The 24,159-nt window shown below is 36.8% G+C and overlaps 2 protein-coding genes across 3 annotated transcripts in view; both read left to right on the top strand.

The window, feature by feature from the left end:
* LOC140855213 (3-isopropylmalate dehydratase small subunit 1-like) overlaps positions 1–4,540 on the top strand; it is an 8,870-nt gene extending 4,330 nt beyond the window's left edge. The window contains exon 3 of the mRNA XM_073251089.1: positions 3,683–4,540. Within this exon, the coding sequence (XP_073107190.1) occupies positions 3,683–4,404 (722 nt within the window). The 3' untranslated portion in view covers positions 4,405–4,540. The remainder of the gene's footprint in view (positions 1–3,682) is intronic.
* On the top strand, positions 4,204–7,329 carry LOC140855568 (uncharacterized). Of its 2 annotated transcripts, none has more exons than XM_073251567.1 (5): positions 4,204–4,411; positions 6,160–6,381; positions 6,454–6,546; positions 6,640–6,723; positions 6,804–7,329. In XM_073251567.1, the coding sequence occupies exons 2-5, from the start codon at positions 6,217–6,219 to the stop codon at positions 7,104–7,106; spliced, it is 645 nt and encodes a 214-aa protein (XP_073107668.1). In that variant the 5' UTR covers positions 4,204–4,411; positions 6,160–6,216; the 3' UTR covers positions 7,107–7,329. The 2 variants fall into 2 exon arrangements, with proteins under 2 accessions (XP_073107668.1, XP_073107669.1); XM_073251568.1 differs by lacking the exon at positions 4,204–4,411 and adding an exon at positions 4,737–6,034.
* The last annotated feature ends 16,830 nt before the right edge of the window (positions 7,330–24,159 follow it).

Here is a 24,159-nt window from a genome sequence, read left to right as displayed (position 1 = left end):
GAAAACAATGAGCATATTTAAAAAAATAAAAAAATTGACCTACTCGTAGTCAAAACTACATCGTCCAACAATTATCTCATCAAACTCTTTCAAATACTACATGAATACTATGTATCAGCTCTTAACAAAGCAGGTAGCTAGCTCTATAGGAATACCTCTGATGCAGTCCCAAAATCATGCACACATTCCATCAAATTCTCTTCCATTCCATGTCTTGCTAACTGATTAGCAACTTGGTTTGCTTCTCCAATCTATGAGTGAAAAAATCACTATTTAACTGCTTGATGTCTTCAACTAAATCTATAAGGTATCATGGACTTCTCCATTCACCATTTATCATCCTTATAAAAACCAAACAATGACGCCATACGAAATCCCATCTAAAGAGCTATGTGTATTAATCTTGAGCCAACCCATAGGTGGCAAATCCCAAGCTACCGGCACCACGTCATATCTCTCTACGTCGTACTCCAACATACAAAGATTTATCTATGATAAATTTCCAGTTTTCCTACCGATATACTTCCATTTTGCCATATGAATTCTTTAGGGCGACCGGTAGTTGTTTTCACTTCTCAATTTAGTCATCTCACATCCTGGTATCTAAAAACATATTCTCTTTCAAATTAGCCAACTTGCAAAAGCTAAGGAAGAGTTTTTCCTCCTAAGAATTAAAGGTTTTTAAAATCCTTGTAATGTCATCATCTAATCCAATTCGTAAAAGCTGGCCTATTCAGAAATGTATCCCTTGGCATCTTCTGATTTGGGATCCAAGCCAGGCTATCAAGATTGTCCAAATCGCCAAAGTATGTAAGACCAAATACATGCCACTACCAAGATTTTCCAAAATTCATAAAGAGTATCGGAGCAAACACCAATGCATGTTGCATGCTCATTTTTGTTGCGTTGCGTCTTGGCCATCCCCCACGACAGTATAATCTTCTTTAATTCAAGAGCTCCATGGTGTTGTCCTTTTTGTAACTTTAATGCTCTCTCTCTCTCTCTCAATGTCAAATATATTCCGAAAAATTTTCTTAAAACATTTGGTCGCAGGAGAATTAATTTTCAATATATATATATATATATATATATATATATATATATATATATATATATATATATATAAAGAGTATCGGAGCAAACACCAATGCACGTTGCATGCTCATTTTTGTTGCGTTGCGTCTTGGCCATCCCCCACGACAATATAATCTTCTTTAATTCAGGAGCTCCATGGTGTTGTCCTTTTTGTAACTTTAATGCTCTCTCTCTCTCTCTCTCTCTCTCTCTCTCTCTCTCTCAATGTCAAATATATTCCGAAAATTTTTTTAAAACATTTGGTCCCAGGAGAGTTAATTTTTAATATATATATATATATAATAGCTCCATACAGATAGAAATATGGCATTTAAGATTGTCACTGCGGAATGGAGCGTAGCTAGTATGATTTGCCATTGCGGACTGGATTGCAGATATTTTAAGATTGCCATCATGGACTAGAGTACGATTAGTATGGTTTGTCACTGCTAACTAGATCATGGATATCTAAGGTTGCTACCATGGGTTAGAGCACGTCTAGTATGGTTTGCCATCGTGGACCATCGTGGGCTGGATCGTGGATATCTGAGATTGCTACCGCATCTAGAGTGTGGCTAGTATGATTTGCCATCGCGAGCTGGAGCGCGACTAGTATGATTTACTAGTCATGAGTTGGAGTATGATCATGATTAGTTCATGATCCTAAAGACAACTGTTGATTGACATGGATCAAGTTAACGAGACATGGATGATAATATACGGAATCATAATTGAGTAAAAGAAGCTTTACTTAATTATATATAAGCAATATATTATTTTTAAAAAAATAGATATTTGATGGTACATGATATATACTTTTTATATATATCGATTTGAGTTATACTGGATATTCGACATGAGATTTTGTGGCTTATGTTTTCTTTTGATGCTGCTTATATATTATTTTTAATCATATTATTATACTAGCCGAAGATCTGCGCGTTGCACAGGACTGGATGTACGAAAATAATTTTTCTTCTAGATCTGATCAGATTGAAAAAAATTATATATAAATAATAAAATAATATTCATTCAAATTTTTAAGATCACTTCATATTCTCAACTATCTATATAAAAAAAATTTAATTGTAAAGATATAATAATATCATACATTAATAACATAATTTAATGTGAAGAAGTGTTCTTTCCAGATGGTACAACAAAACTCATTTGAGAAACTGAGTTGGCAACACTCTAATACTCCTTCACAAAGTATTATTTTTTTAATGTGAAGAAGTATTCTTTTTAGATAGCACAATAAAATTTATTTGAGAAGCTGAGTTGGTAACACTCCAATACTCCTTCATAGAGTATTATTTTATATATATATATTGGTGTGAACGTGTGAAGATTTTTACTGGATTGTAAAACTCATCATCTATCTTCATCTTTTTTTTTTTTCAGAATTACAGGACACATATATTTGGTTATGGTTGAAATTATAATTGAAAAGATTGATTAGATAGAGTACCATCAGTGATAGTTAGATGATCGAATTTTATAAATTATAAAAAATTTATATTTATTAATATAAAATATTTATTATAAATTAAGATTAATAAATTTAAAAAAAATTTATTTGATTCAGGTGTTAGATTCGGAGCATGACATGAAGAGGGGGGAAGGGGTAGATAGATTGCTTGAAAAAAAAGTGGTGCGCTCGATCATCTGTCAAATTTAATAATCGACTTGATTTTTTGCGACGAAATTTTAGCGACGAAATATTTTTCATCGCAAAAAAGTAGGCTTTTGCAACGAAATTTAAATTTCGTCCCCAAAAATTAGGTATTTACGACGAAAAAAATTGCGTTGCAAAAAGTTATATCTTTTGCAACCAAATTTTTTTTTTTTGTTGCTAGAAGTTCATTTTTAGCGACGAAATTTTTTTTCATTGCAAAAAACAGTTTTTTTGGCGACGAAATATTTTTTTTCGTAGTTAAAATTTTTTTTTTGTGACAAAAAAAAATTTTGTCGCCAAAAAATTATATTTTTTACGACGAAATTGATTTTTCGTTGCTAAAAAAAAAGATTTTTGCGATCAATTTTATTTATATTTAGCGACGAAACTATTGCGTCGCTAAATTTTATTTTATTAAAAAAATTTTGAATATTTTGCGACGAAAATTTAAATTCCGTTGCTAGAATTGATTTTTAGCGACGAAAGTTTTTTCATCGCAAAAAATTTTTTTTTTTGGCGACGGAAAAATTTTTCGTTGCAAAATTTTTTTTTGCGACGAAAATAGTTACGTCGCCAAAAATTTAATTTTTAGCGACGAAATATTTATTTCGTTGCGAGAAACTTGATTTCTCGATCATTTGCGATGAAATTAAATTTTCGTTGCCAAAAATTAATCATTTGCGATGAAAATATTTTTGTTGCAAAAAATTTTTTTTTTCGCGACAGAATATTTATTTTTAGCAACGAATTTATTTCGTCGCTAAATATTTTTTAATTAAAAATAAAATCGAAGGTATTCTGTCCTAATTGAAAAAACCCGCTTGATCTCCCTCCCGGCCCGATCTCCGCTGCGGTCATCCAAATCTTCTCCCTCCCCGATCTCCGGTGACAGTCGTCGTTCCCCGATCGCCGGTCGTCCTTCCCGGTAAGTCCTCTCCCTCCCCGCCACCATCCTCTCTCTCTCCTCCACCTTCAATCTCCGATTCCCAAGCCGCCCCTCCTTCCCGAAATGCCCCTCCTTTTCCCGATCTCCCCCCGAGCCCCTCCTCTCCACCGCTCCCCGCGCTGCCGTCACCCCCTCGTCCCCCTCGCCAACGACCTTCCACGGCCCCTGCTACGTCATCGGTGACAACATCGACACCGACCAGATCATCCCAGCGGAGCACCTGACCCTCGTCCCCTCCAAGCCGGACGAGTACCAAAAGCTCGGCTCTCTCGCCCTCTGTGGCCTCCCCTCCTCCGCCTACCCAGTCCCCTTCGTTCTCTCCGGCGCCGCTTCCACCCCCTTCCCGATCGTCATCGCCGGCGCCAACTTCGGCTGCGGCTCCTCCCGCGAGCACGCCCCCGTCGCTCTCGGGGCCGCCGGTGTCCGGGCCGTCGTCGCGGAGTACTACGCCCGGATTTTTTTCTGGAACTCCATCTCCACCGACGAGATGTTCCCTTTGGAGTCCGAGGAGACGGTTATATGGAAGGAATGCACAACCGGGGATATCGTGACCGTAGATCTCGACGAGCGCTGGCTGACCAACCACACCACGGGGAAGGAGTACCGGTTGAAGCCGATCGGAGACGCGGGGCCGGTGATTGAGGCTGGGGGAATCTTCGCCTACGCGAGGAAGACCGGGATGATCGCTTCAGCATCGACGGCTTAGGGTAAAGGTGGGATCTTTCTTTCTTTCCATGTTTCTTTCTGCGTGGAAATTTAGGAGAAGTACTGAAATGGAATGGGTATTAATTTTGGCATAAATAAATCATCTTGTGGAACAAATGGGATATCTCGTTTTATAATTGATGATTAGCATTGGACATTGGGTAACGAATTTGTCTTGATTTTACGTTTTTCCTGATGATGATTGTGGAATGATTGGATGATTGTCTCATTTTATTATGCTCCGGTCATTGGCTTAGTTAATCCTAACGCCCTATTCATGTTCTATTGCCATTAGTTACCAGGGAGGTGGATGATAGGATACATGTATGGAAAGTTTAAGGGAGGCATGGTTGGTTTGATAGCTTGCTCTATTCAATGAAAATAAGAAAATATCCATGCTATTGGAAAAGGAGTGTTGAGCATTCCAACTTAAAGAACATAGCTTTTTTGCAGTTCATAATCTATAATGATGAACTTGACTTACCACCTAGGCTATTGTGACTCTTCTGATTTTCTACATTTACATTCGGCTAAACAGGTCAAAATAGTTTTTAGCTTCTAAACAGGTTAAAACAGATGTTGGTTTGTTACATGGATGGGGATACATAGCTTTAGCTTGCATTTGGATGCACTAAAAGTCATCGTTTGCTGGTTTCTTCTGGGTTCTCTTATTCCTTGTAATTTAGAAACCCACTAAAACAGTCAGCCCGTTTGATTCCAATGGTATTGATTTTGCGACACCTTTTGAATTGATGAGCTTTAACGGATTTCCACCCCATCCTTTTTAAGGTGGTAGTAGATGTTAGATTTTGCTCATGATGAATATTTTGGCGGAACTTAGTTGCATTTTAGCACCATGATACTGAAGCATGAGGGTTTTTTGGAATTCACATTCAGATTATTTTAGGATCTGGTTGGCTGTAACAAAAGTTTTAAAAACTTATTGGCTGATAGAAGTCTAGATTTTCATTTGTTTCGACCAAGAACTGACGGCTGGAAAGCTTGTATCTCTAGAAAACTTTTCTTTTCCATGGTAAAATTCTATTTTCCCTTTTGCATCGGCTTCCTAGCAACCAAGCAAACCCTTGGTATTTAAGGCTCTCCTGGTTTATGCATGAATAGTTGTTGAAAGATGTCTTGGATGAGTAGGTTAGGTTTAAGTCCTCAAGACCTCAATACTTCATTCTCATGTGCATGACCGAGTGGCACTTGGCACTGATGATTGCAAAATAGTGCCTCATCTTCAGGATTTGTCATTCCTTTTTGCTGGTCCTTACCATGGATTGAAAAACCACCAGAATTGGATGATACTATACTGTTCTGATGCGAAACCATAGGTTCTGGGATACTGAAATCGTCATACTGGTACGTGCAGCTATACTGGTCCAAACCATGGTACTTACCATACCAGCTGTAGTGGTCCTAGTAGGGGTCTTGTTTTAGAAAAATATGTGCATACACACAATGAAAAACCGAAGGTACATATATTTCGAGATCATCCGGTTGGCACAGAGGCTAGTATCGTCGCAAATGAGATCAGTTTGTATATATGGAATCATTTTCCGTGGGCTGCTGAAAGTTTCAAGCATGTAGCTCCTCGATACCGTGATGCTCTAGTCTCTCACATCAGGGTAAGAATTAAATTTGGATGTCTTGCATATCATTACATGATCCATATTATTTTTGGTTATATAAATAAATTTTTTATTATATGAATAATTTCATGTATTTGCCTTTTGGTATGATTACTGTGTAGGATAATATTGACTTCGAGGATTGCACTGACGAAGAAGTGACGGCATGTATTCTCAAAATGGCTGCAAATAGATACAGAGATCGGCGATGTAGGCTTCATAAATACTGCAATGAGCTGCAGGCGAAGGGGATTGATCCTGTGACCCAGCCATACAGAAATTGGGCTGGGTCTAGTGACGATTGGCGGTGGTTATGTGAGCATTTTGGAAGTGAGGCATTTCAGGTATGTCTAGTGTTCCAAATTTTTTTAATTATGTTATGTCCTTTATTGATTATAATTGTATGTATTTTGTAGCGACGATCGGAGGCGAATAAGGTGAATAGGAGAAAGATTGATTCTATTCACACGCAAGGAAGTGCCTCTTTTGCACAGGGAATGAAGAGGATGGTACGTAACTACATTTGCAATCATACTTTGTAACTTTTTATTAAATATTTACATTATTTTGATATCTTTTTTTTCTTTTTTTTGTTTGAACAGGGACTATCCGGAGTCGACGCCTATGCTAAATTCTATCAAAACAAGAGTGGCGAGTTCGTGACCGAGGAGGCGAGGCAGCGTCATGTAAGTATCATTACTCTACATTTTGAATACTTTTAAAGAGTTTGGAAAAAATTTATGATTTTATTTGATTTATTGTGAAGGAAAAAATGTTAGAATTGAGAGAACAGGCGACGAGGGAGGTGGGATCTGATGGTGATACTGGGTCGCAGCAGGTTTGTTTGATGACAGATGATACGATTTTGGATACCGTCCTCGGGCGGCAGCTAGGATCTGGTCATAGCATGCGGTCCAAAAAATCACGCAGTTCGTCATCCGGCCGGTCTGATGATGCATCGGTGCCAGAGGCAGTTAGGACATCCATGAGCATGATGCAAGATCAGATTAGTTACTGGATGAATCGTAGTCAGACGCTCGAGAGGATCGTAGCTGCGGTGGCGGGATAGCTCGGTATTGATGCTTCTGAGTTAGCACCTCTACAGTCACATGATGCCGCCTCTGCACCACCATCGCGACACGTATCGGGTCAGGGATCGACGCCTGGAGGAGGGAACGAGGCCAATGAGTCAGATCATACTTAGTTTGTACTTATTTTAAATTTAAAATGGTGTATGGACTTATATTTTTGTATATGACAAAGATGGTTATGAAACTTTTTGTTATTTGAAATTGGTCTTTTGATTTAGAATATTTTTATTGTGTTAACATACTGTTTATTTAAAATATGTTTGATCAAATAATTTGTATTTGAGCAGGTTTTTTTGAAAAATTAATAAAAATTTTATTTTTTATCCAAAATTTATTTTAACGACGAAATATTAATTTCGTCGCAAAAAAATTTGTGAACCCAAAAAAGTAAAACATTTATTGCGACGAAATTTTTTATTTCGTTGCTATTTTTTGCGACGAAAGTCTTAGTTTCGTCGCTAAAAATTATAACTTTTGCGACGAAATTTTTATTTCGTCGCAATTATGCCGACGAATATTTTTATTTCGTCGTCCTTATAGTGACGAAATTATTATTTCATCGCCATTATAGCGACGAAATTTTTTTTTCGTCGTAATTTTTGCGACGAAATTATTTCGTTGCTATTTTTGTGACGAAAAAAAAGTTTCGTCGCTAAAAATTTAAACTTTTTGCGACGAAATTTTTATTTCGTTGCAATTATAGCGACGAAATTATTATTTCGTCGCCATTATAGCGACGAAATTTTTTATTTCGTCGCCCTTTTAGCGACGAAAAATTTATTTCGTTGCTATTATAGCGACGAAATTTTTTTTCGTCGCAATTATAGCGACGAACATTTTTTTTGTCATAATTTTTGCGACGAAATTTTTGCGACAAATTATTTTGCGACGAAATCCGTCGCTAAGTTTTGCTACGAAATTCATTTTCGTCGCAAAAAATAAGAAAAAAAATTTTTTAAACAAAATATTTAGCGACGAAATTTTTTTTCGTTGCAATTTTAGCGATGAAAATTTAAGCTCTTGCGATAAAATATTTTCGTCGCTAATACAGTACATAACTTCGTCGTCTGGGTTTACTATTTTTTGCGACGAAATAAAATATTTTCGTCGCTAAGGTCTTTTGCTACGAGACTTTCTCTACAAATTTTTAGCGACGATATATTTCGTCGCAAATACTTTTAGCGACGAAAATAAGATTTTTAGCGACGAAAAAATTTCATCGCAAAAAATCAAATTTCTTGTAGTGATATTGATATGAAAAGGGATTGATGTACAGATTGGTGGCATTCAATCCCTGTCTATCGCTCAGAGTATCATGAAGTTCTGTATTGCAGTAGTGGATGACCTTGTTGTGGTTCACTCGGTCAACCATAATATCCACATGATATGGGTTTATTTGATAGTTACGTGGGTTGTTTGAAGGTTACGGAGATGTGATGGGATATAGTGTATAATGCGAGGCTCTCATTTTTTAAAATACTTTCTTGTAGGTCATCCATATCGATGATCTTATTTTTCCTTCCATCTACCTCTGTATAAAAGATGTATTTGTCGTAGAAAAAAATATAGATCTGGAGTTCTGGAGTATAGCGGTAGTTGTTTTTTTTTTCTTCTTCTTCCGTTAGTTTTGAGGGTCCTAAGTTTGTGAGACAACACATCTGTTTGAGGCTATACAGCCATTTGGAAGGATCTCATTGGTGAAGAAGATTTGGATTTGCTACTTGTTTCTTCTTTGGAAAGGGAACCGGTGCTTGGTGTAAAATTCTCCTTCTCTTTATTCTTCTGCACATAGTGGATCTCTCTCTATTCTTTCCATGGATGTAGGCTACGGCCGAACTACGTAAATCCTAGTATCCTAATATAATTTGTTCTCGTCTATTTTTGTTGTATTTTTTTTATCTTTGACCCACAAATATGTTTAGAGATATACAATTTTATTTGATTATTCTACTGCGCTATACCTCTAACTTGTGGAAGAAAAGAGTGAAAGCAGTCCCGATTCAGTAAAACCTTTACAAGGCTCTTTTTAGCAAGAAGAAATCAGGTATTATCGATGCAGATGAGTGGTTAGAACTTGATCTAAAAACTTCTAGCACTATTGAGTTGTGCTTGGCAGATGAGTTAATGTATAATGTTGAAGATTGCAAAACTACCTCTGATTTATGGAAGATATTAGATGATTCTGATATGGCAAAGTCTCTTACAAATAAATTACATTTAAAAAAGCAACTTTATAGCCTACGTATGTCTAAAGGGAGTGATCTTTTGGAGCATTTAAATGTGTTCAATAAGTTAATTTCACAGCTTCGCAGTTTGGAGGTGAAGGTGGAGGAAGAAGATCAGGCTATTATTCTTCTTTCATATTTACCTAAGTTCTATGACCACTTGGTGACCACCATCTTGTATGGCAAAGGTACTTTGAAGATGGAGGAGGTCAAGATAACTTTGTTGTCAAATGAGGCCAGGCACAAGTTTGATGTAGGTGATAGTTTGATGGCAAAGGATTCGGATCAAGAAAGATGATGTTGGAAAGAAAAAGGTGTCAAGAAGAACCATTCTAGGTCCAAGTCAAAAGGATGGAATGATAGGTGCCACTACTACAAGCAAAAAGGTCATTGAAAGAAGGATTGCCTCAAATTAAAGTCCAAGAAGAAACAGGACCTGATGAGGCTGGAGTTGCTACAGAGTCAGAGAAGAAGGGAGATGTGTTGACCATCTCCTCAGATACAGACTCTTCAGTTACTTGGATTTTTGATTCTGATTGTTCTTATCATATGTATCCATATAGAGATTGGTTTGCTTTTTGTACATCTCATGATAGGGGTAGAATTCTTATGGGTAATAATACCGAGTGTAGAACTGTTGGGATAGGAACAGTCAAAATTAAGATGTTTGATAGAGTTGTAAGGACTTTGATAGATATCAGGCATATTCTTGATTTGAGAAAGTTTCTTATCTCCCTTGGTACCTTAGATGCCAATGGATGCATATTTGCTGGTGCTAATGGTATATTGAAAATTAAATGTGATGTCTTAGTATTAATGAAGGGAGAAAAGATAGGTTCCTTATATAGGTTGATTGGAAAAATTATTACAGATGATGCTGCTGTTACATCCACTTTTGATGATGATGATATTACATTGTTGTGGCATGCTTGGCTTAGCCATATGAGTGAAAGAGAGAGGTTAGAACACTACAAAAAGTTAGATTATTAGCGACGTCTAATTGTCGTCATTAATAGTTGTTTTACCGTCGCTAAAAATCTGACGAAAATAACCTCATCACTAATTACCATTATTAGCGATAGCAATTCTTCTGTTGCTAATAATAATAATTAGCAACGATCTTAACGACAAATACCATTGCTAATAATTTTAATTTTTTTAATTAAAATATTAAAAAAAATTTAGCGATGGAAGTTGTTGCAGCTACTGCTGTCACTAATAATTTTTTAATTTTTTAATTAAAATTTTAAAAAAATCATTAGCGACAGCTCTGCCGTCCTAATGCCGTCGTTAATAATTTTTATTTTTTTAAAAAAATTATTATTAAATATTTTAAAATTTATTCTATAATTTTTTTAAAAATTTATTATAAATAAAATAATAATTATTTAACATAATCATAAATAAAAAATTAATTATATTATATTAAAAATATAAATTATATAATTTTATAAATTTATCCTGCTTTATAAGTTTAAAAATTACATACATATCAAAAAAAAATTATGTAAGATCCTCTTTGTTGTCCTCCTCTTCCTCCTTCTGCTCCTGTATGTTCTCTCTAATAGCTGAATGATGAGAGTCGAATATCCCAACATCTGATAATGAAGAAAAATAAAATATTATTAATAAATTTCGATATGAAAGCGTATATATCGATATAGAGACGTATATTTCGATATACTACTCTGATTCTCGAATAGATTATTTCTATATGTTTCATTCGATGATATGGAGCTATAGACACCCCCGACCCATCGTTTGGATGGTTAGATTAAATTTTTACCCCCTAGGTCTCTTTTCGGACTCAAGTCTAAACATACGAACTTCTAAATATAAAAATTTAAAATAAATAAAAAAATTATTAATAGACTTATTTGCTATGATGGCTGTGATAATGAGCTCAGTTGATCACACAGATGTGGATCTCAGAAAATCTCAACGACCGTATCACGGACAGCATCTCGGAAGCTCTAAGATCTCTGGCTCCAAAGCCTCTCCATGACCTTTTCCACATATGCATCAGGCCACGTCTGGGTCACAAGCCCTGGGAGGAGAACATCGACGAAGAGTACCAAGTTATTGGAGGGTTGAAGTTGTGGCCGAATCCTATGATCCGGCTCCTAGTCACCTCTCTGGTGGCCCTGAGCCATCCCTCGAGGTCGAGGGGCTGAGAGGACGAGTCCTCACCATGCCGCGAAACGAGATACTCCATGTAATCTACCTATGTAGTTTAGAAATTCATTAGTGCATACATACTAGTGTATATAAAAATTTAAAAAATAATATTTTAAGTTTGTTATCATGATCTGTCGAAATTGAGGATCTAAGTAATCACCAGTCCTCTTAGACTGGTGTGTGGTCTCCCATATCTGTAGCTTCCTGGTGCATGACCTAACTGTTGTATCTATAATAAATAAATAATAAAATTAAATTAATTAAAATATACATATGATCAATTCAATATGAAATTAATTTAAGTATAGAATTTTTATCAATCTATCAGCCACAATATGTGTACCAATGGAGCCGTCAGTGTGCTTGATCAGATGCTGCTGGATGGATCGATTTTGCCATGTTCTCTGTCACCTACTAAAGTAATCCTCAGTACTCCATTGGTTGCAGAGGTCCTCCCATATGTTCGTCCACATTCAGTGATCTGTATAAGACTTCCAGTCTGATGGTGACTTATAATTGGAGTGCTGTCTAACGGACTGTCTAAGACTGTATAGCCCATCTTGGAACCTACAGGTAGCTATCTCCTCGAAGATCTGACGGTCAGGCTCTTCATCTTGAGGAGCCTCGAATCAGTAGTACCCCTGCAAGTAGAAGCAAGTATGTATTAATAAATAGAATACAATATATTATCATGTACTGCTAGATGAGAATCATTTTTTTATTGATATATTGCAGATACTAACTAACAATCTTAACACCTGATTTCTCTGATGGAGGATCGACATCAGTTGATGAGTCTAGGGATAGGTCTGCTGTGGTGTGCTATCTGCCACAGATCAAGGACAATGTTAAAGAAGTATATACAATAATTAAATATAAAATTTTTAGGTTATAGATGCATCAATAGGTTAAATTTTAAGAAAATCCTAAAATTCTAAGGAATCAACTAGGGTTTAAACATTAGAACTTAATTATAGAGAAGAAATAGAGAGGAGATTATGGCTCATACCAGTGAAAATCAAAGAGATCTTAGATTGATAAAATCTCTCATGAATGTAATGGATGAAACCTTGATGATGCTGTAGCAAAAAGTATTCATGGAGAACTGCTCGATGTAGATTGTATGATCATAAAGAGTGCTTCATAGAGGAATCTTGATGAAATTAAAGATTTGTGTAATGGGATTTTATCCATACCTAGTAAAAATCTTCGTGTTAAAGTCAATCCCAAGATATTTTTAAGAACACCTCACATGATTTTTTTTTTCTATTTTGGAGATGGATGACACCCAATATTTTCACAATGCCTCGTGCCTTTTTTTTCAAGTATTTAGATGGCCACGCCTTATTGCCCTTTTTTTCCACATTTTGAGATGGATGACATCGGTTTTCTTTTTTCTCACAATGCCTCATTTAGATAGGAGTTATAAGTTCCATATACTTGATGGAGTCCAAATCCCAATAGACTTGAGATAGAAAGTTCTATATACATGGAAGTAAAAGTTCGCATTTTTTGTTAATATTTCATGACTCCTAATTTTTCTCTTATTTGTTTTGATGATGTATGAAGAGTTGGTCAAGAATTGGAGATGTTATGTACTTGTACATAATTAGTTAGATCGTAATGAGGTTGTGGTGGTTTATGAAGCCATCGATTACATTATGAGGCTCTCACAGATTTAAAAATTTTGATTAGTTATGTTTGATATTTATCTTTTCAGTCCCTTCAATATCCATTTAGTTTGAATTATCATAAAAAAAAATAAGAAGGCAACCAAAAGAATATAGCAAGCAAAATTCATTAGCACCCATCAAGTTTTAGACACCATATGGGAACAAAAAAAAGAGCCCATAGTAATCTGTGGAGTCATTCCCTTCAATATCCATTAATTAAATTTGAATTATTATCAAAAAAAATAAGAAGGCAACCATAAGACTTGTAAAGATGGATTTATCGTTATATGTAATGCAATATTTTTAAAATTTTTAAAATACTGAGTTTCTAAGAAAAGGATATTATTGCAAACGAGAATGGTAAGGATGCACATCCCACGCATATGGACTTGGAGCGTGTCAAATGATTAGGTCGTACGAGTACAACAGCATGGCATCTAAGCAAATCCTATCCTGAAAGTTTCAAAGTACTGAGCAAGATTACAAATAGGATTGAAAATGGGCCAGAGTGGGTCAGGCCACACCCTTCCTTAAGTCTGATCCAAAATTTTTTTTCGAACTTCGGACCGAGCCTAGGATTTAGAGTCCAATCGTCGAGCTGCTCCGACTGCCACTGGAGTAGATGAGCAAGTCAGAATTGGTTCGACGATGATCCGATCTTGAACCCTTATCGTTGAAGGCAGTAGGGCTACTCTCACCGGAGAGCTTCCCAAAGTAATTCCATTTCTCAAGAATAATATTAATTTAAATAATATTATTAATAATATTATTAATTTAAATATTATTAATTTAAATATTAATAATATTTAAATTTAAATATTATTAATTCAAAATTAATTAGATAATTATAATTTAAAATATTAAAATTTAAAAAGATGGGAACGAGTTGTGGCGACGGCGATAGAGCCATTGCTAAAAATCACCTTGCGGCTCTAATGGTGGTGCGGTGCTTTGGTGGCTAGGCATCCGAAGGGGAGAGGTAGGGGCGATGGTTCGATGGCTCGAGGAGGCGGTCCGGTAGCTCGAGGATGCGAGCCAGGAGCTCGCTGCTCGAGGAGGTGGCCGATGGCTCGAGGAAGCCGGATTCGATAATGGGGGAAGGAGCACCAGAGGCAGCTAGAGGGAGGTGATGCAGGGGCTCGCAGAAGCAGTCGGAGCTCGAAGAGGAGGGAGGCGGCCGAAGGGCTCGGGATCCAACGGATGGGGGCTCGGAGAGGCGGTCGGGAGGAGGTGGGCCAGGGGCTCAGGGAGGCGGTCAGGAGATTGAGGCTCGGGGAAGCCCGATCCGACGGTAGGAGAAAGAGAGGGATCGGAGGTGGCAGGGGGAGACGAGTCGGGGGCTCGGGGAGGCGGGAGGTGGCCGAGGGGCTTGGGATCTAGTGGACGGTGGTTGGGGGCTTAGAGAAGTGGGATCCGATGATCGATCAGTTATCGGTGGGAAAAAATAGGATCCGAAAGCTCGGAGAGGGGGGGGATCAATCGCAGATAAGGAAAAATGAGGGCGCATAATTTGATAAAAATTATGGGAACCAAGGGATGGGGCCAGGCGGGGGGGGGGGTGTGATTTAGGGTTATTAGCGACGGCAAAAAGCCATCATTAATAAGATAACTCCGTCGTTAATAATCCTAGAATTAAATTCAAAATAATAAAATTACTTTTTATTAGTGATGCAACTAGCCGTCATTAAAAGCCAATAATACCATTCGTTAATAATTTTTTTTGCGACGATAAATTTGTTGGTCATCATTTTTCATCGATAAAAAATATTATTAGCAACGGCAAAATTACCATTACTAATAGCCGCGAGTAAAAAAGATTTTTTTGTAGTGGAATTGCATAACAGAAATTTACTCAAGGGTATTAAATCTTACAAACTTGATTTCTATGAAATATATATTCTTCGTAAGCAATACAGGATAAAGTTTGTCACCTCAACTAAAAGGAGCACACAGATCCTTGAGTACATTCATTTAGATGTCTAGAGAGCAGCACCAGTCACTTCGCATGGAGGAGCTAGGCACTTTGTTACTTTTATTGATGACTTCTTCAGAAAAGTTTGGATTTACTTCTTGAAGCATAAGTCAGAGGTCTTTGAGAAGTTCAAGAGCTGGAAAGCTGGAGTTGAAAAGTAGACAGACAAGTAGATAAAGGTTCTCCGTACTGACAATGGTAGGGAATACACTTCCAGAGAGTTTATGGATTACTATCAGAAGGAAGGCATAGCTCTGTACTTCACTATCCTGGGCAAGGCACAGCAAAACAGGGTAGCTGAAAGGATGAACATGATATTGGAGAGAACTTGTTGCATGAGATTATTTGTAGATCTTTCGAATCAATTTTGGGCTGAAGCAGTCAATATTGCATGCTACTTGGTGAATCAGTCTCCTTCGACATCATTGGGACTCAAAATACCACAGGAACTTTGATCTGGTAAGATAGTTGATTACTCTGACATTCATATATTTAGTTGCCCTATGTATGTATTGTTACAGGAGGATCAGAGGACTAAGCTTGATGCGAAGTCCAAATCTTGTATCTATCTGGGGTATAAGGTCAGTGCAAATGGCTAAAAGCTTTGGAATCCAGTTACTCAGAAGGTGGAGCTCAGTAGAGATGTGATATTTGATGAAGCTTCAATGTTGAAGAAGAAAATTCAGCATCAGATCTAAAATGTGAAGAAGCCTAGTACCTTGGTTCAGGTAGAGCCCTTGATTAAGACAAGCAGCAGCAATGCTGATTCGGGAGAATCTTCAGAGCAGAACGTAGAAATTGTACAGCCACAAAAATAAGATGAGCCTTATTTTATTGCTACAGGAAGAGCTAGAAAGAAAGTACAACTACCATTGAGGTTGAGAAATATAGTTGCTTATGCTTTTCCTATTATTTCTTCTGATCTGATGACTTTTCAGGAGGCTTTGCAGAGAAAGGACAGTGATAGATAGCAGATTGCTATGGAGGAAGAGATGAACTCTCTTGATAAGAATGAGACTTGAGAACTTATCATTCTTCCCAAGGGAAGAAAGGCAATTGACTGCAAGTGGGTGTACAGAAAGACTGAAGCTTCATCAGAAGATGAACTACCAAGATACAAGGCCAGATTGGTAGTGAAAGGCTACAGTCAGAGGAAAGGGATAGATTTTGATGAGATATTTTCTCTAGTTGTTAAGCATTATTCTATCAAGGTTATGCTTTCTATGGTGGCTATGTGGGATTTGGAGCTAGAGCAGCTTGATGTGACGACTGTTTTCTTATATGGCAGTCTAGATGAGGAGATGTACATATTGCAGCTAGATGGATTTATGCAGAAAGGTAATGAGAAGCTGGTGTGCAAGTTGAAGAGGTCTCTTTATGGTTTGAAGTAGGCTCCATGTCAGTGGTACAAGAAGTTTGATACCTTTATGGTGACACATGGCTACAGGAGAAGCAGGTATGATAGCTGTGTTTATTTTTATTTTCTCAGTAATGGTTCTATTGTACTACTGATGCTATATGTTGATGATATGCTTATTGCCTGTAAGCATATGCAAGAGATTTCTAAGTTGAAATAGGAACTTAATTCTGAGTTTGGGATGAAAGATCTAGGAAGTGTCAAGAAGATCCTAGGCATGGAGATTCATAGAGATCGATAGAATGGGAAGCTATGGATGACCCAGACAAGATACATTGAGAAGGTATTGGCCAACTTCAACATGAAGGAATCTAAGGCTGTGAGTACATCTTTAGCTCAGCATTTCAGATTGTCTATGCAACAATGCCTTCAGCCTAAAGAAGAGTGTCAAGAGATGCTCAGTATACTTTATGCTAATGCGATTGGATGTTTGATGTATGCTATGATTTGTACTAGATCTGATTTATCACAGGCTGTTAGTATTTTGAGTAGGTACATGGCAGATCTAAGAAAAGAGCATTGGAATGCAGTTAAATGGATTTGCGTTATCTGAAGGGCACATCAAATTTTAGTTTATTGTTTTAAAAAAGCACTGACACTAATGTTCTAGTTGATTTTGTTGACTCAGATTATGCAGGTGATCTTAACAGAAGAAGATCAACCACAGGATACATCTTCACTCTAGGTGGAGGTCTTATCACTTGAAAACCGATGCTTCAAGATATCATAGCATTGTCAACAACAGAGGCAGAGTATATAGCTGTAGTTGTGGCTACCAAAGAGGTAGTTTGGCTTCAAGGTTTGGTCAAGGAATTTGATTTTGCACAAAAGACTGTTTGCATGTATTGTGATAGTCAAAGTGCTATGTGTCTTGCAAAAGATCCAGTATATCATGCTAGGACAAAGTATATTGACATTCGGTATCACAAGCTCAGAAAATTTATTGCAAGTGATTGTATTCAGCTAATCAAGGTTCTTACATAGGAGAATATTGCAAATATTATAACCAAGCCACTTTCAGCAGTCATGTTCCAGCATTGTCTGGATTTGGCTCATATTCAAGAGCACTAAGGTGTGAAGGCCCCAGGGTGAGGGGGGTTCATCTTTTGCAGAGAGATTCTTTTATTTTTAGTACAGAAGTCTGATCAAGTCAAAGATGGAGAATATTGTGGTTGACTTGCTCAACCATAATATCTACATGATATGGATTTGTTAGATTTTTTTTAAATATTCCTTTTTAAAAACTTATTTTTCAATCTACCTCCGAACCCAACTTATTTTTGAAACTATCCTAGTTGTGGTGAGTTGGCAGTGACATGGCAAAATCGCATATTGAAGATGCAATTTCGGACTTGAAATTGCATATTCAATATGCAATTTCAAGCTGAGATGACACCTCATAGATAAAATAAAATAAAAAATAAAATTGCGCGTAGGAGATGCGATTTCAGGTGAAATCGCATCTTCAATATGCAATTTCTCCTATTTTTTTCTTTCTCCCGCATATCGCACGGTCAGCCTTCTTTTTTTTTCACTCTGCTCTACCGAGTGCAGATGGAGGGGCATAGGCGATCGTCGATGCTCATACAGAGCCATCGGGGCTCGGGTTCGTCAGGGCCGGGGGAGGGGACAACGGTGGTGCGGGGCCACGGAGGGTATGGGGGGTAGTCGTGTGGGGTGTGGGAGGCGCCTGGGACCAGAGAGGGGAGAGGAGGGGGGTTGGTGGCATCGGAGTCGGAGGACTCGGGTTTGCCAGGGCCGGAGGAGGGGAAGGGAGGGGAGGGGAAGGGGTTTGGTGGTTACGCGAAGCCAGATGTAGTGGGGATGGTGGGTGCAGCATGGATGACGGTGGGGTGGGGCTACAGCCTGAGCCTCACGAGATGGCTGTGGATCGTGGGGGCGTAGGGGGCTTGGGGGCGGCAGAAGGAAGGGAAGGGAAGGGGGAAAACAAAAAAAAAATAAATATTTCGATAAGAAAAAGAAAAAAATATATTATTATTTTATTATTAATAATAATTTAAATAATCATAAAAATTATTATTTTATTAATAATAAAATATTATTATTTTTTATTAATAGTAATAAAATGTTATTATTATTTTTGATTATTGCTGCTTAAGAAATCTTTATTCTTTTAAATTTTTTTTAAAAAAATAATATTTTTATTAATAATTTAAAAATACTATTTGTATAGTAACATATTATTTTTAAAAAAATTATTTCAAAAATAAATAAAAAAATATTATTTTAAAAAAATATTATTTTTAAATAATAGTAAAATATTATTTTTAATAATAATAAAGTAGTATTTTTTAAAAAAAATTTAAAAAATAATATTTTAAAAAATAAAAATTAAAAAAGAAGAATAGATTAAAATAATAAAAAAATATTATTTTTAAAAAATAAAATATTATATAAAAAAGATAATGTGTAAGCAGAGAATCCATGAGCTTTTCTATCTCCCTCGATCGAGGAAATGGTGGTGGGGGCATCGTGGGCAAGAAAGAGGATGGGTAGCAGAATCGAGCGAGCGAGGGAGTGCTAACAGTTGACACGAGTGTAGATAGAGGATGGAGGGGGCACGGGTGGAGGACGAAAAGGCATGGGTTCGTCGAGGCTGGAAAAGGCGAAGAGAAAAAAAATATTATTATTTTAATAATAATAATAACTTAAATAATAATAAATTAATATTATTTTATTAATAATAAAATATTTTTATTTATAATTAATAATAAAATATTATTATTTGATTAATAATAAAATATTATTTAATGATAATAATAAAATGATACTATTTTATTAATAAAAAATAACATATTATTATTATTATTAAAATAATATTTTATTATTAATCAAACAATAATATTTTACTATTAATTAATAATAATAATATTTTATTATTAATAAATAATAGCACTTTATTATAATTCAAATTATTAATAATAATAAAATAATAATTTGAATAATAAGAAGGGAAAAAATGAAAATATTATTATTACTAACATTTTATTACTATTAATCAAAAATAATAATATTTTATTGTTAATAAAATAATAATATTTTATTATTATTCAAATTATTATTAATAATAAAATAATAATTTTTTTTTCTTTTTTTCTTCTCTCACCAATATATATATATATATATATATTTTTTTTTTTTTCCCCCTTCCCTTCCTTCCCCTGGCCCCCACCCCCTGCGCCCTCAACGATCTGCGGCTATCTCATGAGGCCTAGGCCACAGCCCCAGCCCACCTTATCGTCATCTGCACTGCACCCGCTGTCTTCATCGCATCCAGCTCTATGCAACTACCAAACCCCCTGCCCTCTCCTCCTCGGCCCCTACGAACCCGAGTCCCTCGGCTCCGACGCCACCAACCCCCCTCCCCTCCCCTCTTTGGCCCTAGGTGCCTCTCGTGCCTTCTGCACCCCACGTGACCGCCCCCCGCACCCTCTGCAGTTCCACACCACTGCCATCCCCTCCCCCTCCCTCCCTCAGCCCCGACGAAATCGAGCCCCTGCGGCTCCATGTGAGTACCGACAACCGTCTGCGCCCCTCCGTCCACGCTTCTTGGTAGAGTGGAGCGAAAAAAAAAGAAAGGAAGGCCGGGCACGTGATGCGTCAGAGAAGAAAAAAAGCGAGAGAAATCATATGTTGAAGATGCGATTTCAACTAAAATCGCATATTCTACATGTGATTTTATTTTTTATTTTATTTTGCCTATAGGGTGCCATCTCAGTTTGAAATTGCATATTCAATGTGCGATTTCAAATCCAAAATTGCATTTTCAACATGTGATTTTGCCACATCACTGTCAAGTCACCACAACTAAGGTAGTTTCAGAAATAAGTTGGATTCAGGAGTAGATTGAAAAATAAATTTTTAAAAAGAAATATTTTAACAAAATCCCTGGATTTGTCTGGTGGTTATGTGGGTTGTTTGGAGGCTACGGAGATATGATGGGATGTAGCGCAAAGTGCGAGGTTTTCATTTTTTGAAACTCTTTTTGATCACATCACCCATATCGATGATCTTGTTCCCCCTTATATCTACCTCTATATAAGAGGTGTATTTGCCATAGAAAAAGATATAGAATTGGAGTATAGCAACAGTTATTTTTCTTTTTTCTTCTATTAGTCTTGAGGATTGTGAGTTTGTGAGACATCGTATCTGTTTGAGGCTGTGATAGTCATTTGGGAGTGTCTTATTGGTGAAGAAGACTTGGATTTGCTGCTTGTTTTTTCTTTGGAAAGAAAATCGGTATTTGGTGTAAGGTTCTCCTTCCATTTGTTCTTTTGCACATAATGAATTTCTCTCGACTTTTCTCATAGACGTAGGCTATGGCAGAGCCATATAAATCCTGATGTTCTTGTGTGGTTTGCTCTTGTTTATTTTTATTATATTTTTTTTTATCTTTGACATACAAATACATTTGGAGATATATAATTTTATTTGATTATTCTATTACACTATATCTCTATTTTGGCAACATGGTCTCTACATTTATATATGTTATATATGTTAAATATTTCATTATGAAACTCTCACCTTATTTCTTATAGGATATGGATCATCGACTGATAATAATGATTTTGGTGGGGCCAACTTGTCACGATCTTTTGCAAATAAACGATTCGTTGCCACTAGCATGTTGGTGACTTTTTACATGCCTTTTTTTATTTTGGATGTACAAGCCCTCATGTGCGCAGTCGCATGCTGGCTGAACTCTCCCTTTGATCTCTCCATTCGACATGAGTGGGAAAGAGAATGTACCAAACAAACGATGAGGATATTTATTAAAAAAAAAAAAAAATCGACCCCTCATAGTCAAAACTATATCATCAAACAATCATCTCATCAAACTCTTTCAAATACCACATGAATACCATATATCAGCTCTTAACAAAGCAGCTAGCTAGCTCTAGAGGAATACATCTCATGCAGTCCCAAAATCCTACATGCAGTCCCAAAATCCTACATTCCATCAAATTCTCTTCCATTCCATGTCTTGCTAACTGATTAATTAGCAATTTGGTTTGCTTCTCCAAATCTATGAGTGAAATAATCACTATTTAACTGCTGATGTCTTCAACTAAATTTTCAAGTACCATGGAGTTCTCCATTCACCATTTATCATCCTTATAAAAGCCAAACAATGACACCATTTATACATGCCTTTGATGAAATCCGATCTAAAAAGCTTTCTGTGCTACTCTTGAGCCAACCTATGGGTGGCAAGTCCCAAGCCACCAGCACCACTGCATACCTCTCTACCACTCCAACATACAAAAGATTCATCTACGATAAATTTCCAAGTTTCCTACCGATGTACTTCCTTTTTGCCATATCAATTCTTTACGGTGACCGGTAGTTGTTTTCACAGCTTCTCAATTTTATTCCTCTCGCCTCTTGATATCTAATAACATATTCTATTTCAAATTAGCCAACTTGCAACAGCTGAGGAAGAGTTTTTCCCCCTAGGAATCAAAGGCTTTTTAAAATCCTTATAATGTCATCATCTAATCCAATTCTTAAAAACCTAGACATTTCGAAATAATGCATGGGATATTTCCATTCGGCAGCATGCGTTATAGCTTATTCAAATATTACTAGTTTTCTCTTTCCCTGCAAAAAAAAACAAAAGTTCCCTTCATGACAGCGTCGACCATGGCCGGCCAGTAGAGAACTGCAATCATGTGGGAAATGATCAGTCTCTAAATCCATCTGAATGGCCCTACTTAAAAGCGACACATCATCACACTCGGAATAATCTCCTACCCACAAACCAAGCCACTTTGCAGCGAGCAAAATGATCCTTCTCTTTTTTCAAATGAAGACAAGGTAAATAGAAAAGTGAAAGTGGAAAGCAAATAAGTTCTTTTCAGCCTTGCAGCTGTGCCCTAAAGCCACCTTTTGCATTGAAGGCTGTCTTTTTCTTCCCATGCTTCTTTAATCACACATGACAGAGAGGAACGGAGGGAATGTGGAAGCTTACACACTATTGAACTTTGGTGTGAACCCTATGCAGAGATTTCCAAAATTAGGTTCTTAGGCCAGGTTATTTTTGTGATTTAGTACTTAATGCCACCCTTCTTGCTAGGGTTTACTACTTTTATCCTTTTCCTCTAATGTTGGTTTGGAGATCTAGTGCGCTTCTTCCTAGATCCGACCTTGCCCTCTCTTTCCTACCTCATCACCGGAAAACTCCCGACAAGGGAACTAAGGCCTAGATTATGAGGTAAACAAAAGTATCTAATTTTCTTTTTTTTTACCACAAAAGCTAAAGCTGTAGTGAAGGTTTATCCAAGCTGATTTGGACTATGACACATTGCTCTTAGATGTCGACCTCTCATAAATGGAGGCAAATCGAGAGAGGGGTTAAGGAGGTAAAAGCACAAAGAGACATGGGGAATTGGCAGGGATGAGGCAGAGAGGGGAGGAGAAGAAGCTTTAATAGGGACTTTAATGTGGGATGTAGGAGGAAGGTGGGGGTGTCATGTGAGCTAGCTTCTGGCCCCCCCCCCCCCTCTCTCTCTCTCTCTCCCCCTTTCTCCCTCCCCCCGTCATTGACTTTTTGATATGCTTCTCTATTCTCCAAAGCTGTTGTGGCTCTTGTTAAGTTGCTATCTTAAAGTCCTTTGCTCCCTCCCCTTTTGGGCTCTTTGCACTCTTTGTTCGGTATCCTGCTTGGATTTTGTTTGGATCCTGTGATTCATTCCCTCGTGAAAGACAGGAACCAGCGTTTAAATGCGCTACTATGACTGTGGACTGTACATTTGGCAGGAGTTTGGATGGAACGGGGCTTTTGCTCTTCCTCTTTTAATCCTTTTCTCTTACATGTACCATGTCACTTCATATTTAGAAGGGTTAGTCGGCTGTCTTAGGGTTCCCCGTTGCACATTAGGGTTGGTCAAAGTAAAAGGGCTAAAAGAGAGGTATTTCTCATTCCAAAAAGTTATTTAGATCATTTATGCCATTTTTTTAAAAAAAAATTCAGAAATTATTTTCAAATCAGTATTGAAAGCGGGGTTTAACAATTCAACATATGACTTTCTTACAAGAAGGTTATCATGCCATAAACATGAATATTGCTGGCGAGATTTAAAATTATGGCCATCATAATGTTACAATCACCTCCATTAACACTTGCAAAGGCCTCTCATTGCATATTCTATATTAACAACAAGAATTTAACATCTTGATATGATGTTATATGACTGTTATTCCATTATAATGATAATTATATAGGGAGAATAAGAGATGCTATTTAACATCTTGATTCTTCATTTGATTAAGACTGTTTTTTGAATTAAACTATCTATGACAGTTGAATTTTTTTTATTAGTAAACGGTGACTTAGTAAATAGCATCTTTAGTTTTAAGTTATCATCCGTTGTATGACCTCTTTTTCTTTTTTGGGAGCCAGGAAAATTGCTTTCTTTTCAAGTTTTATATTGCACCTGAAAGATTTTGAATTTTGAATGGATCTTTTATTCTGTTCTAACATTGATCTGTTTTATAACAATGTCCAGACACTGCTCTAAATATTCTTTCCCAGTACTTCCC

This window comes from Elaeis guineensis, chromosome 2 (assembly GCF_000442705.2).
Source record: "Elaeis guineensis isolate ETL-2024a chromosome 2, EG11, whole genome shotgun sequence".
NCBI lineage: Eukaryota > Viridiplantae > Streptophyta > Magnoliopsida > Arecales > Arecaceae > Elaeis > Elaeis guineensis.
This window is presented reverse-complemented; position numbering and strand designations above follow the sequence as displayed.

What these genes read in the sequence shown, in the direction of transcription:
- LOC140855568 (XM_073251567.1), top strand. Translation starts at nt 6,217, where the DNA reads ATGGCTGCAAATAGATACAGAGATCGGCGATGTAGGCTTCATAAATAC. An exon ending in TTGGAAGTGAGGCATTTCAG is followed by an intron (nt 6,382 to 6,453) that starts GTATGTCTAGTG and finishes TGTATTTTGTAG; the next exon opens with CGACGATCGGAGGCGAATAA. An exon ending in CACAGGGAATGAAGAGGATG is followed by an intron (nt 6,547 to 6,639) that starts GTACGTAACTAC and finishes TTGTTTGAACAG; the next exon opens with GGACTATCCGGAGTCGACGC.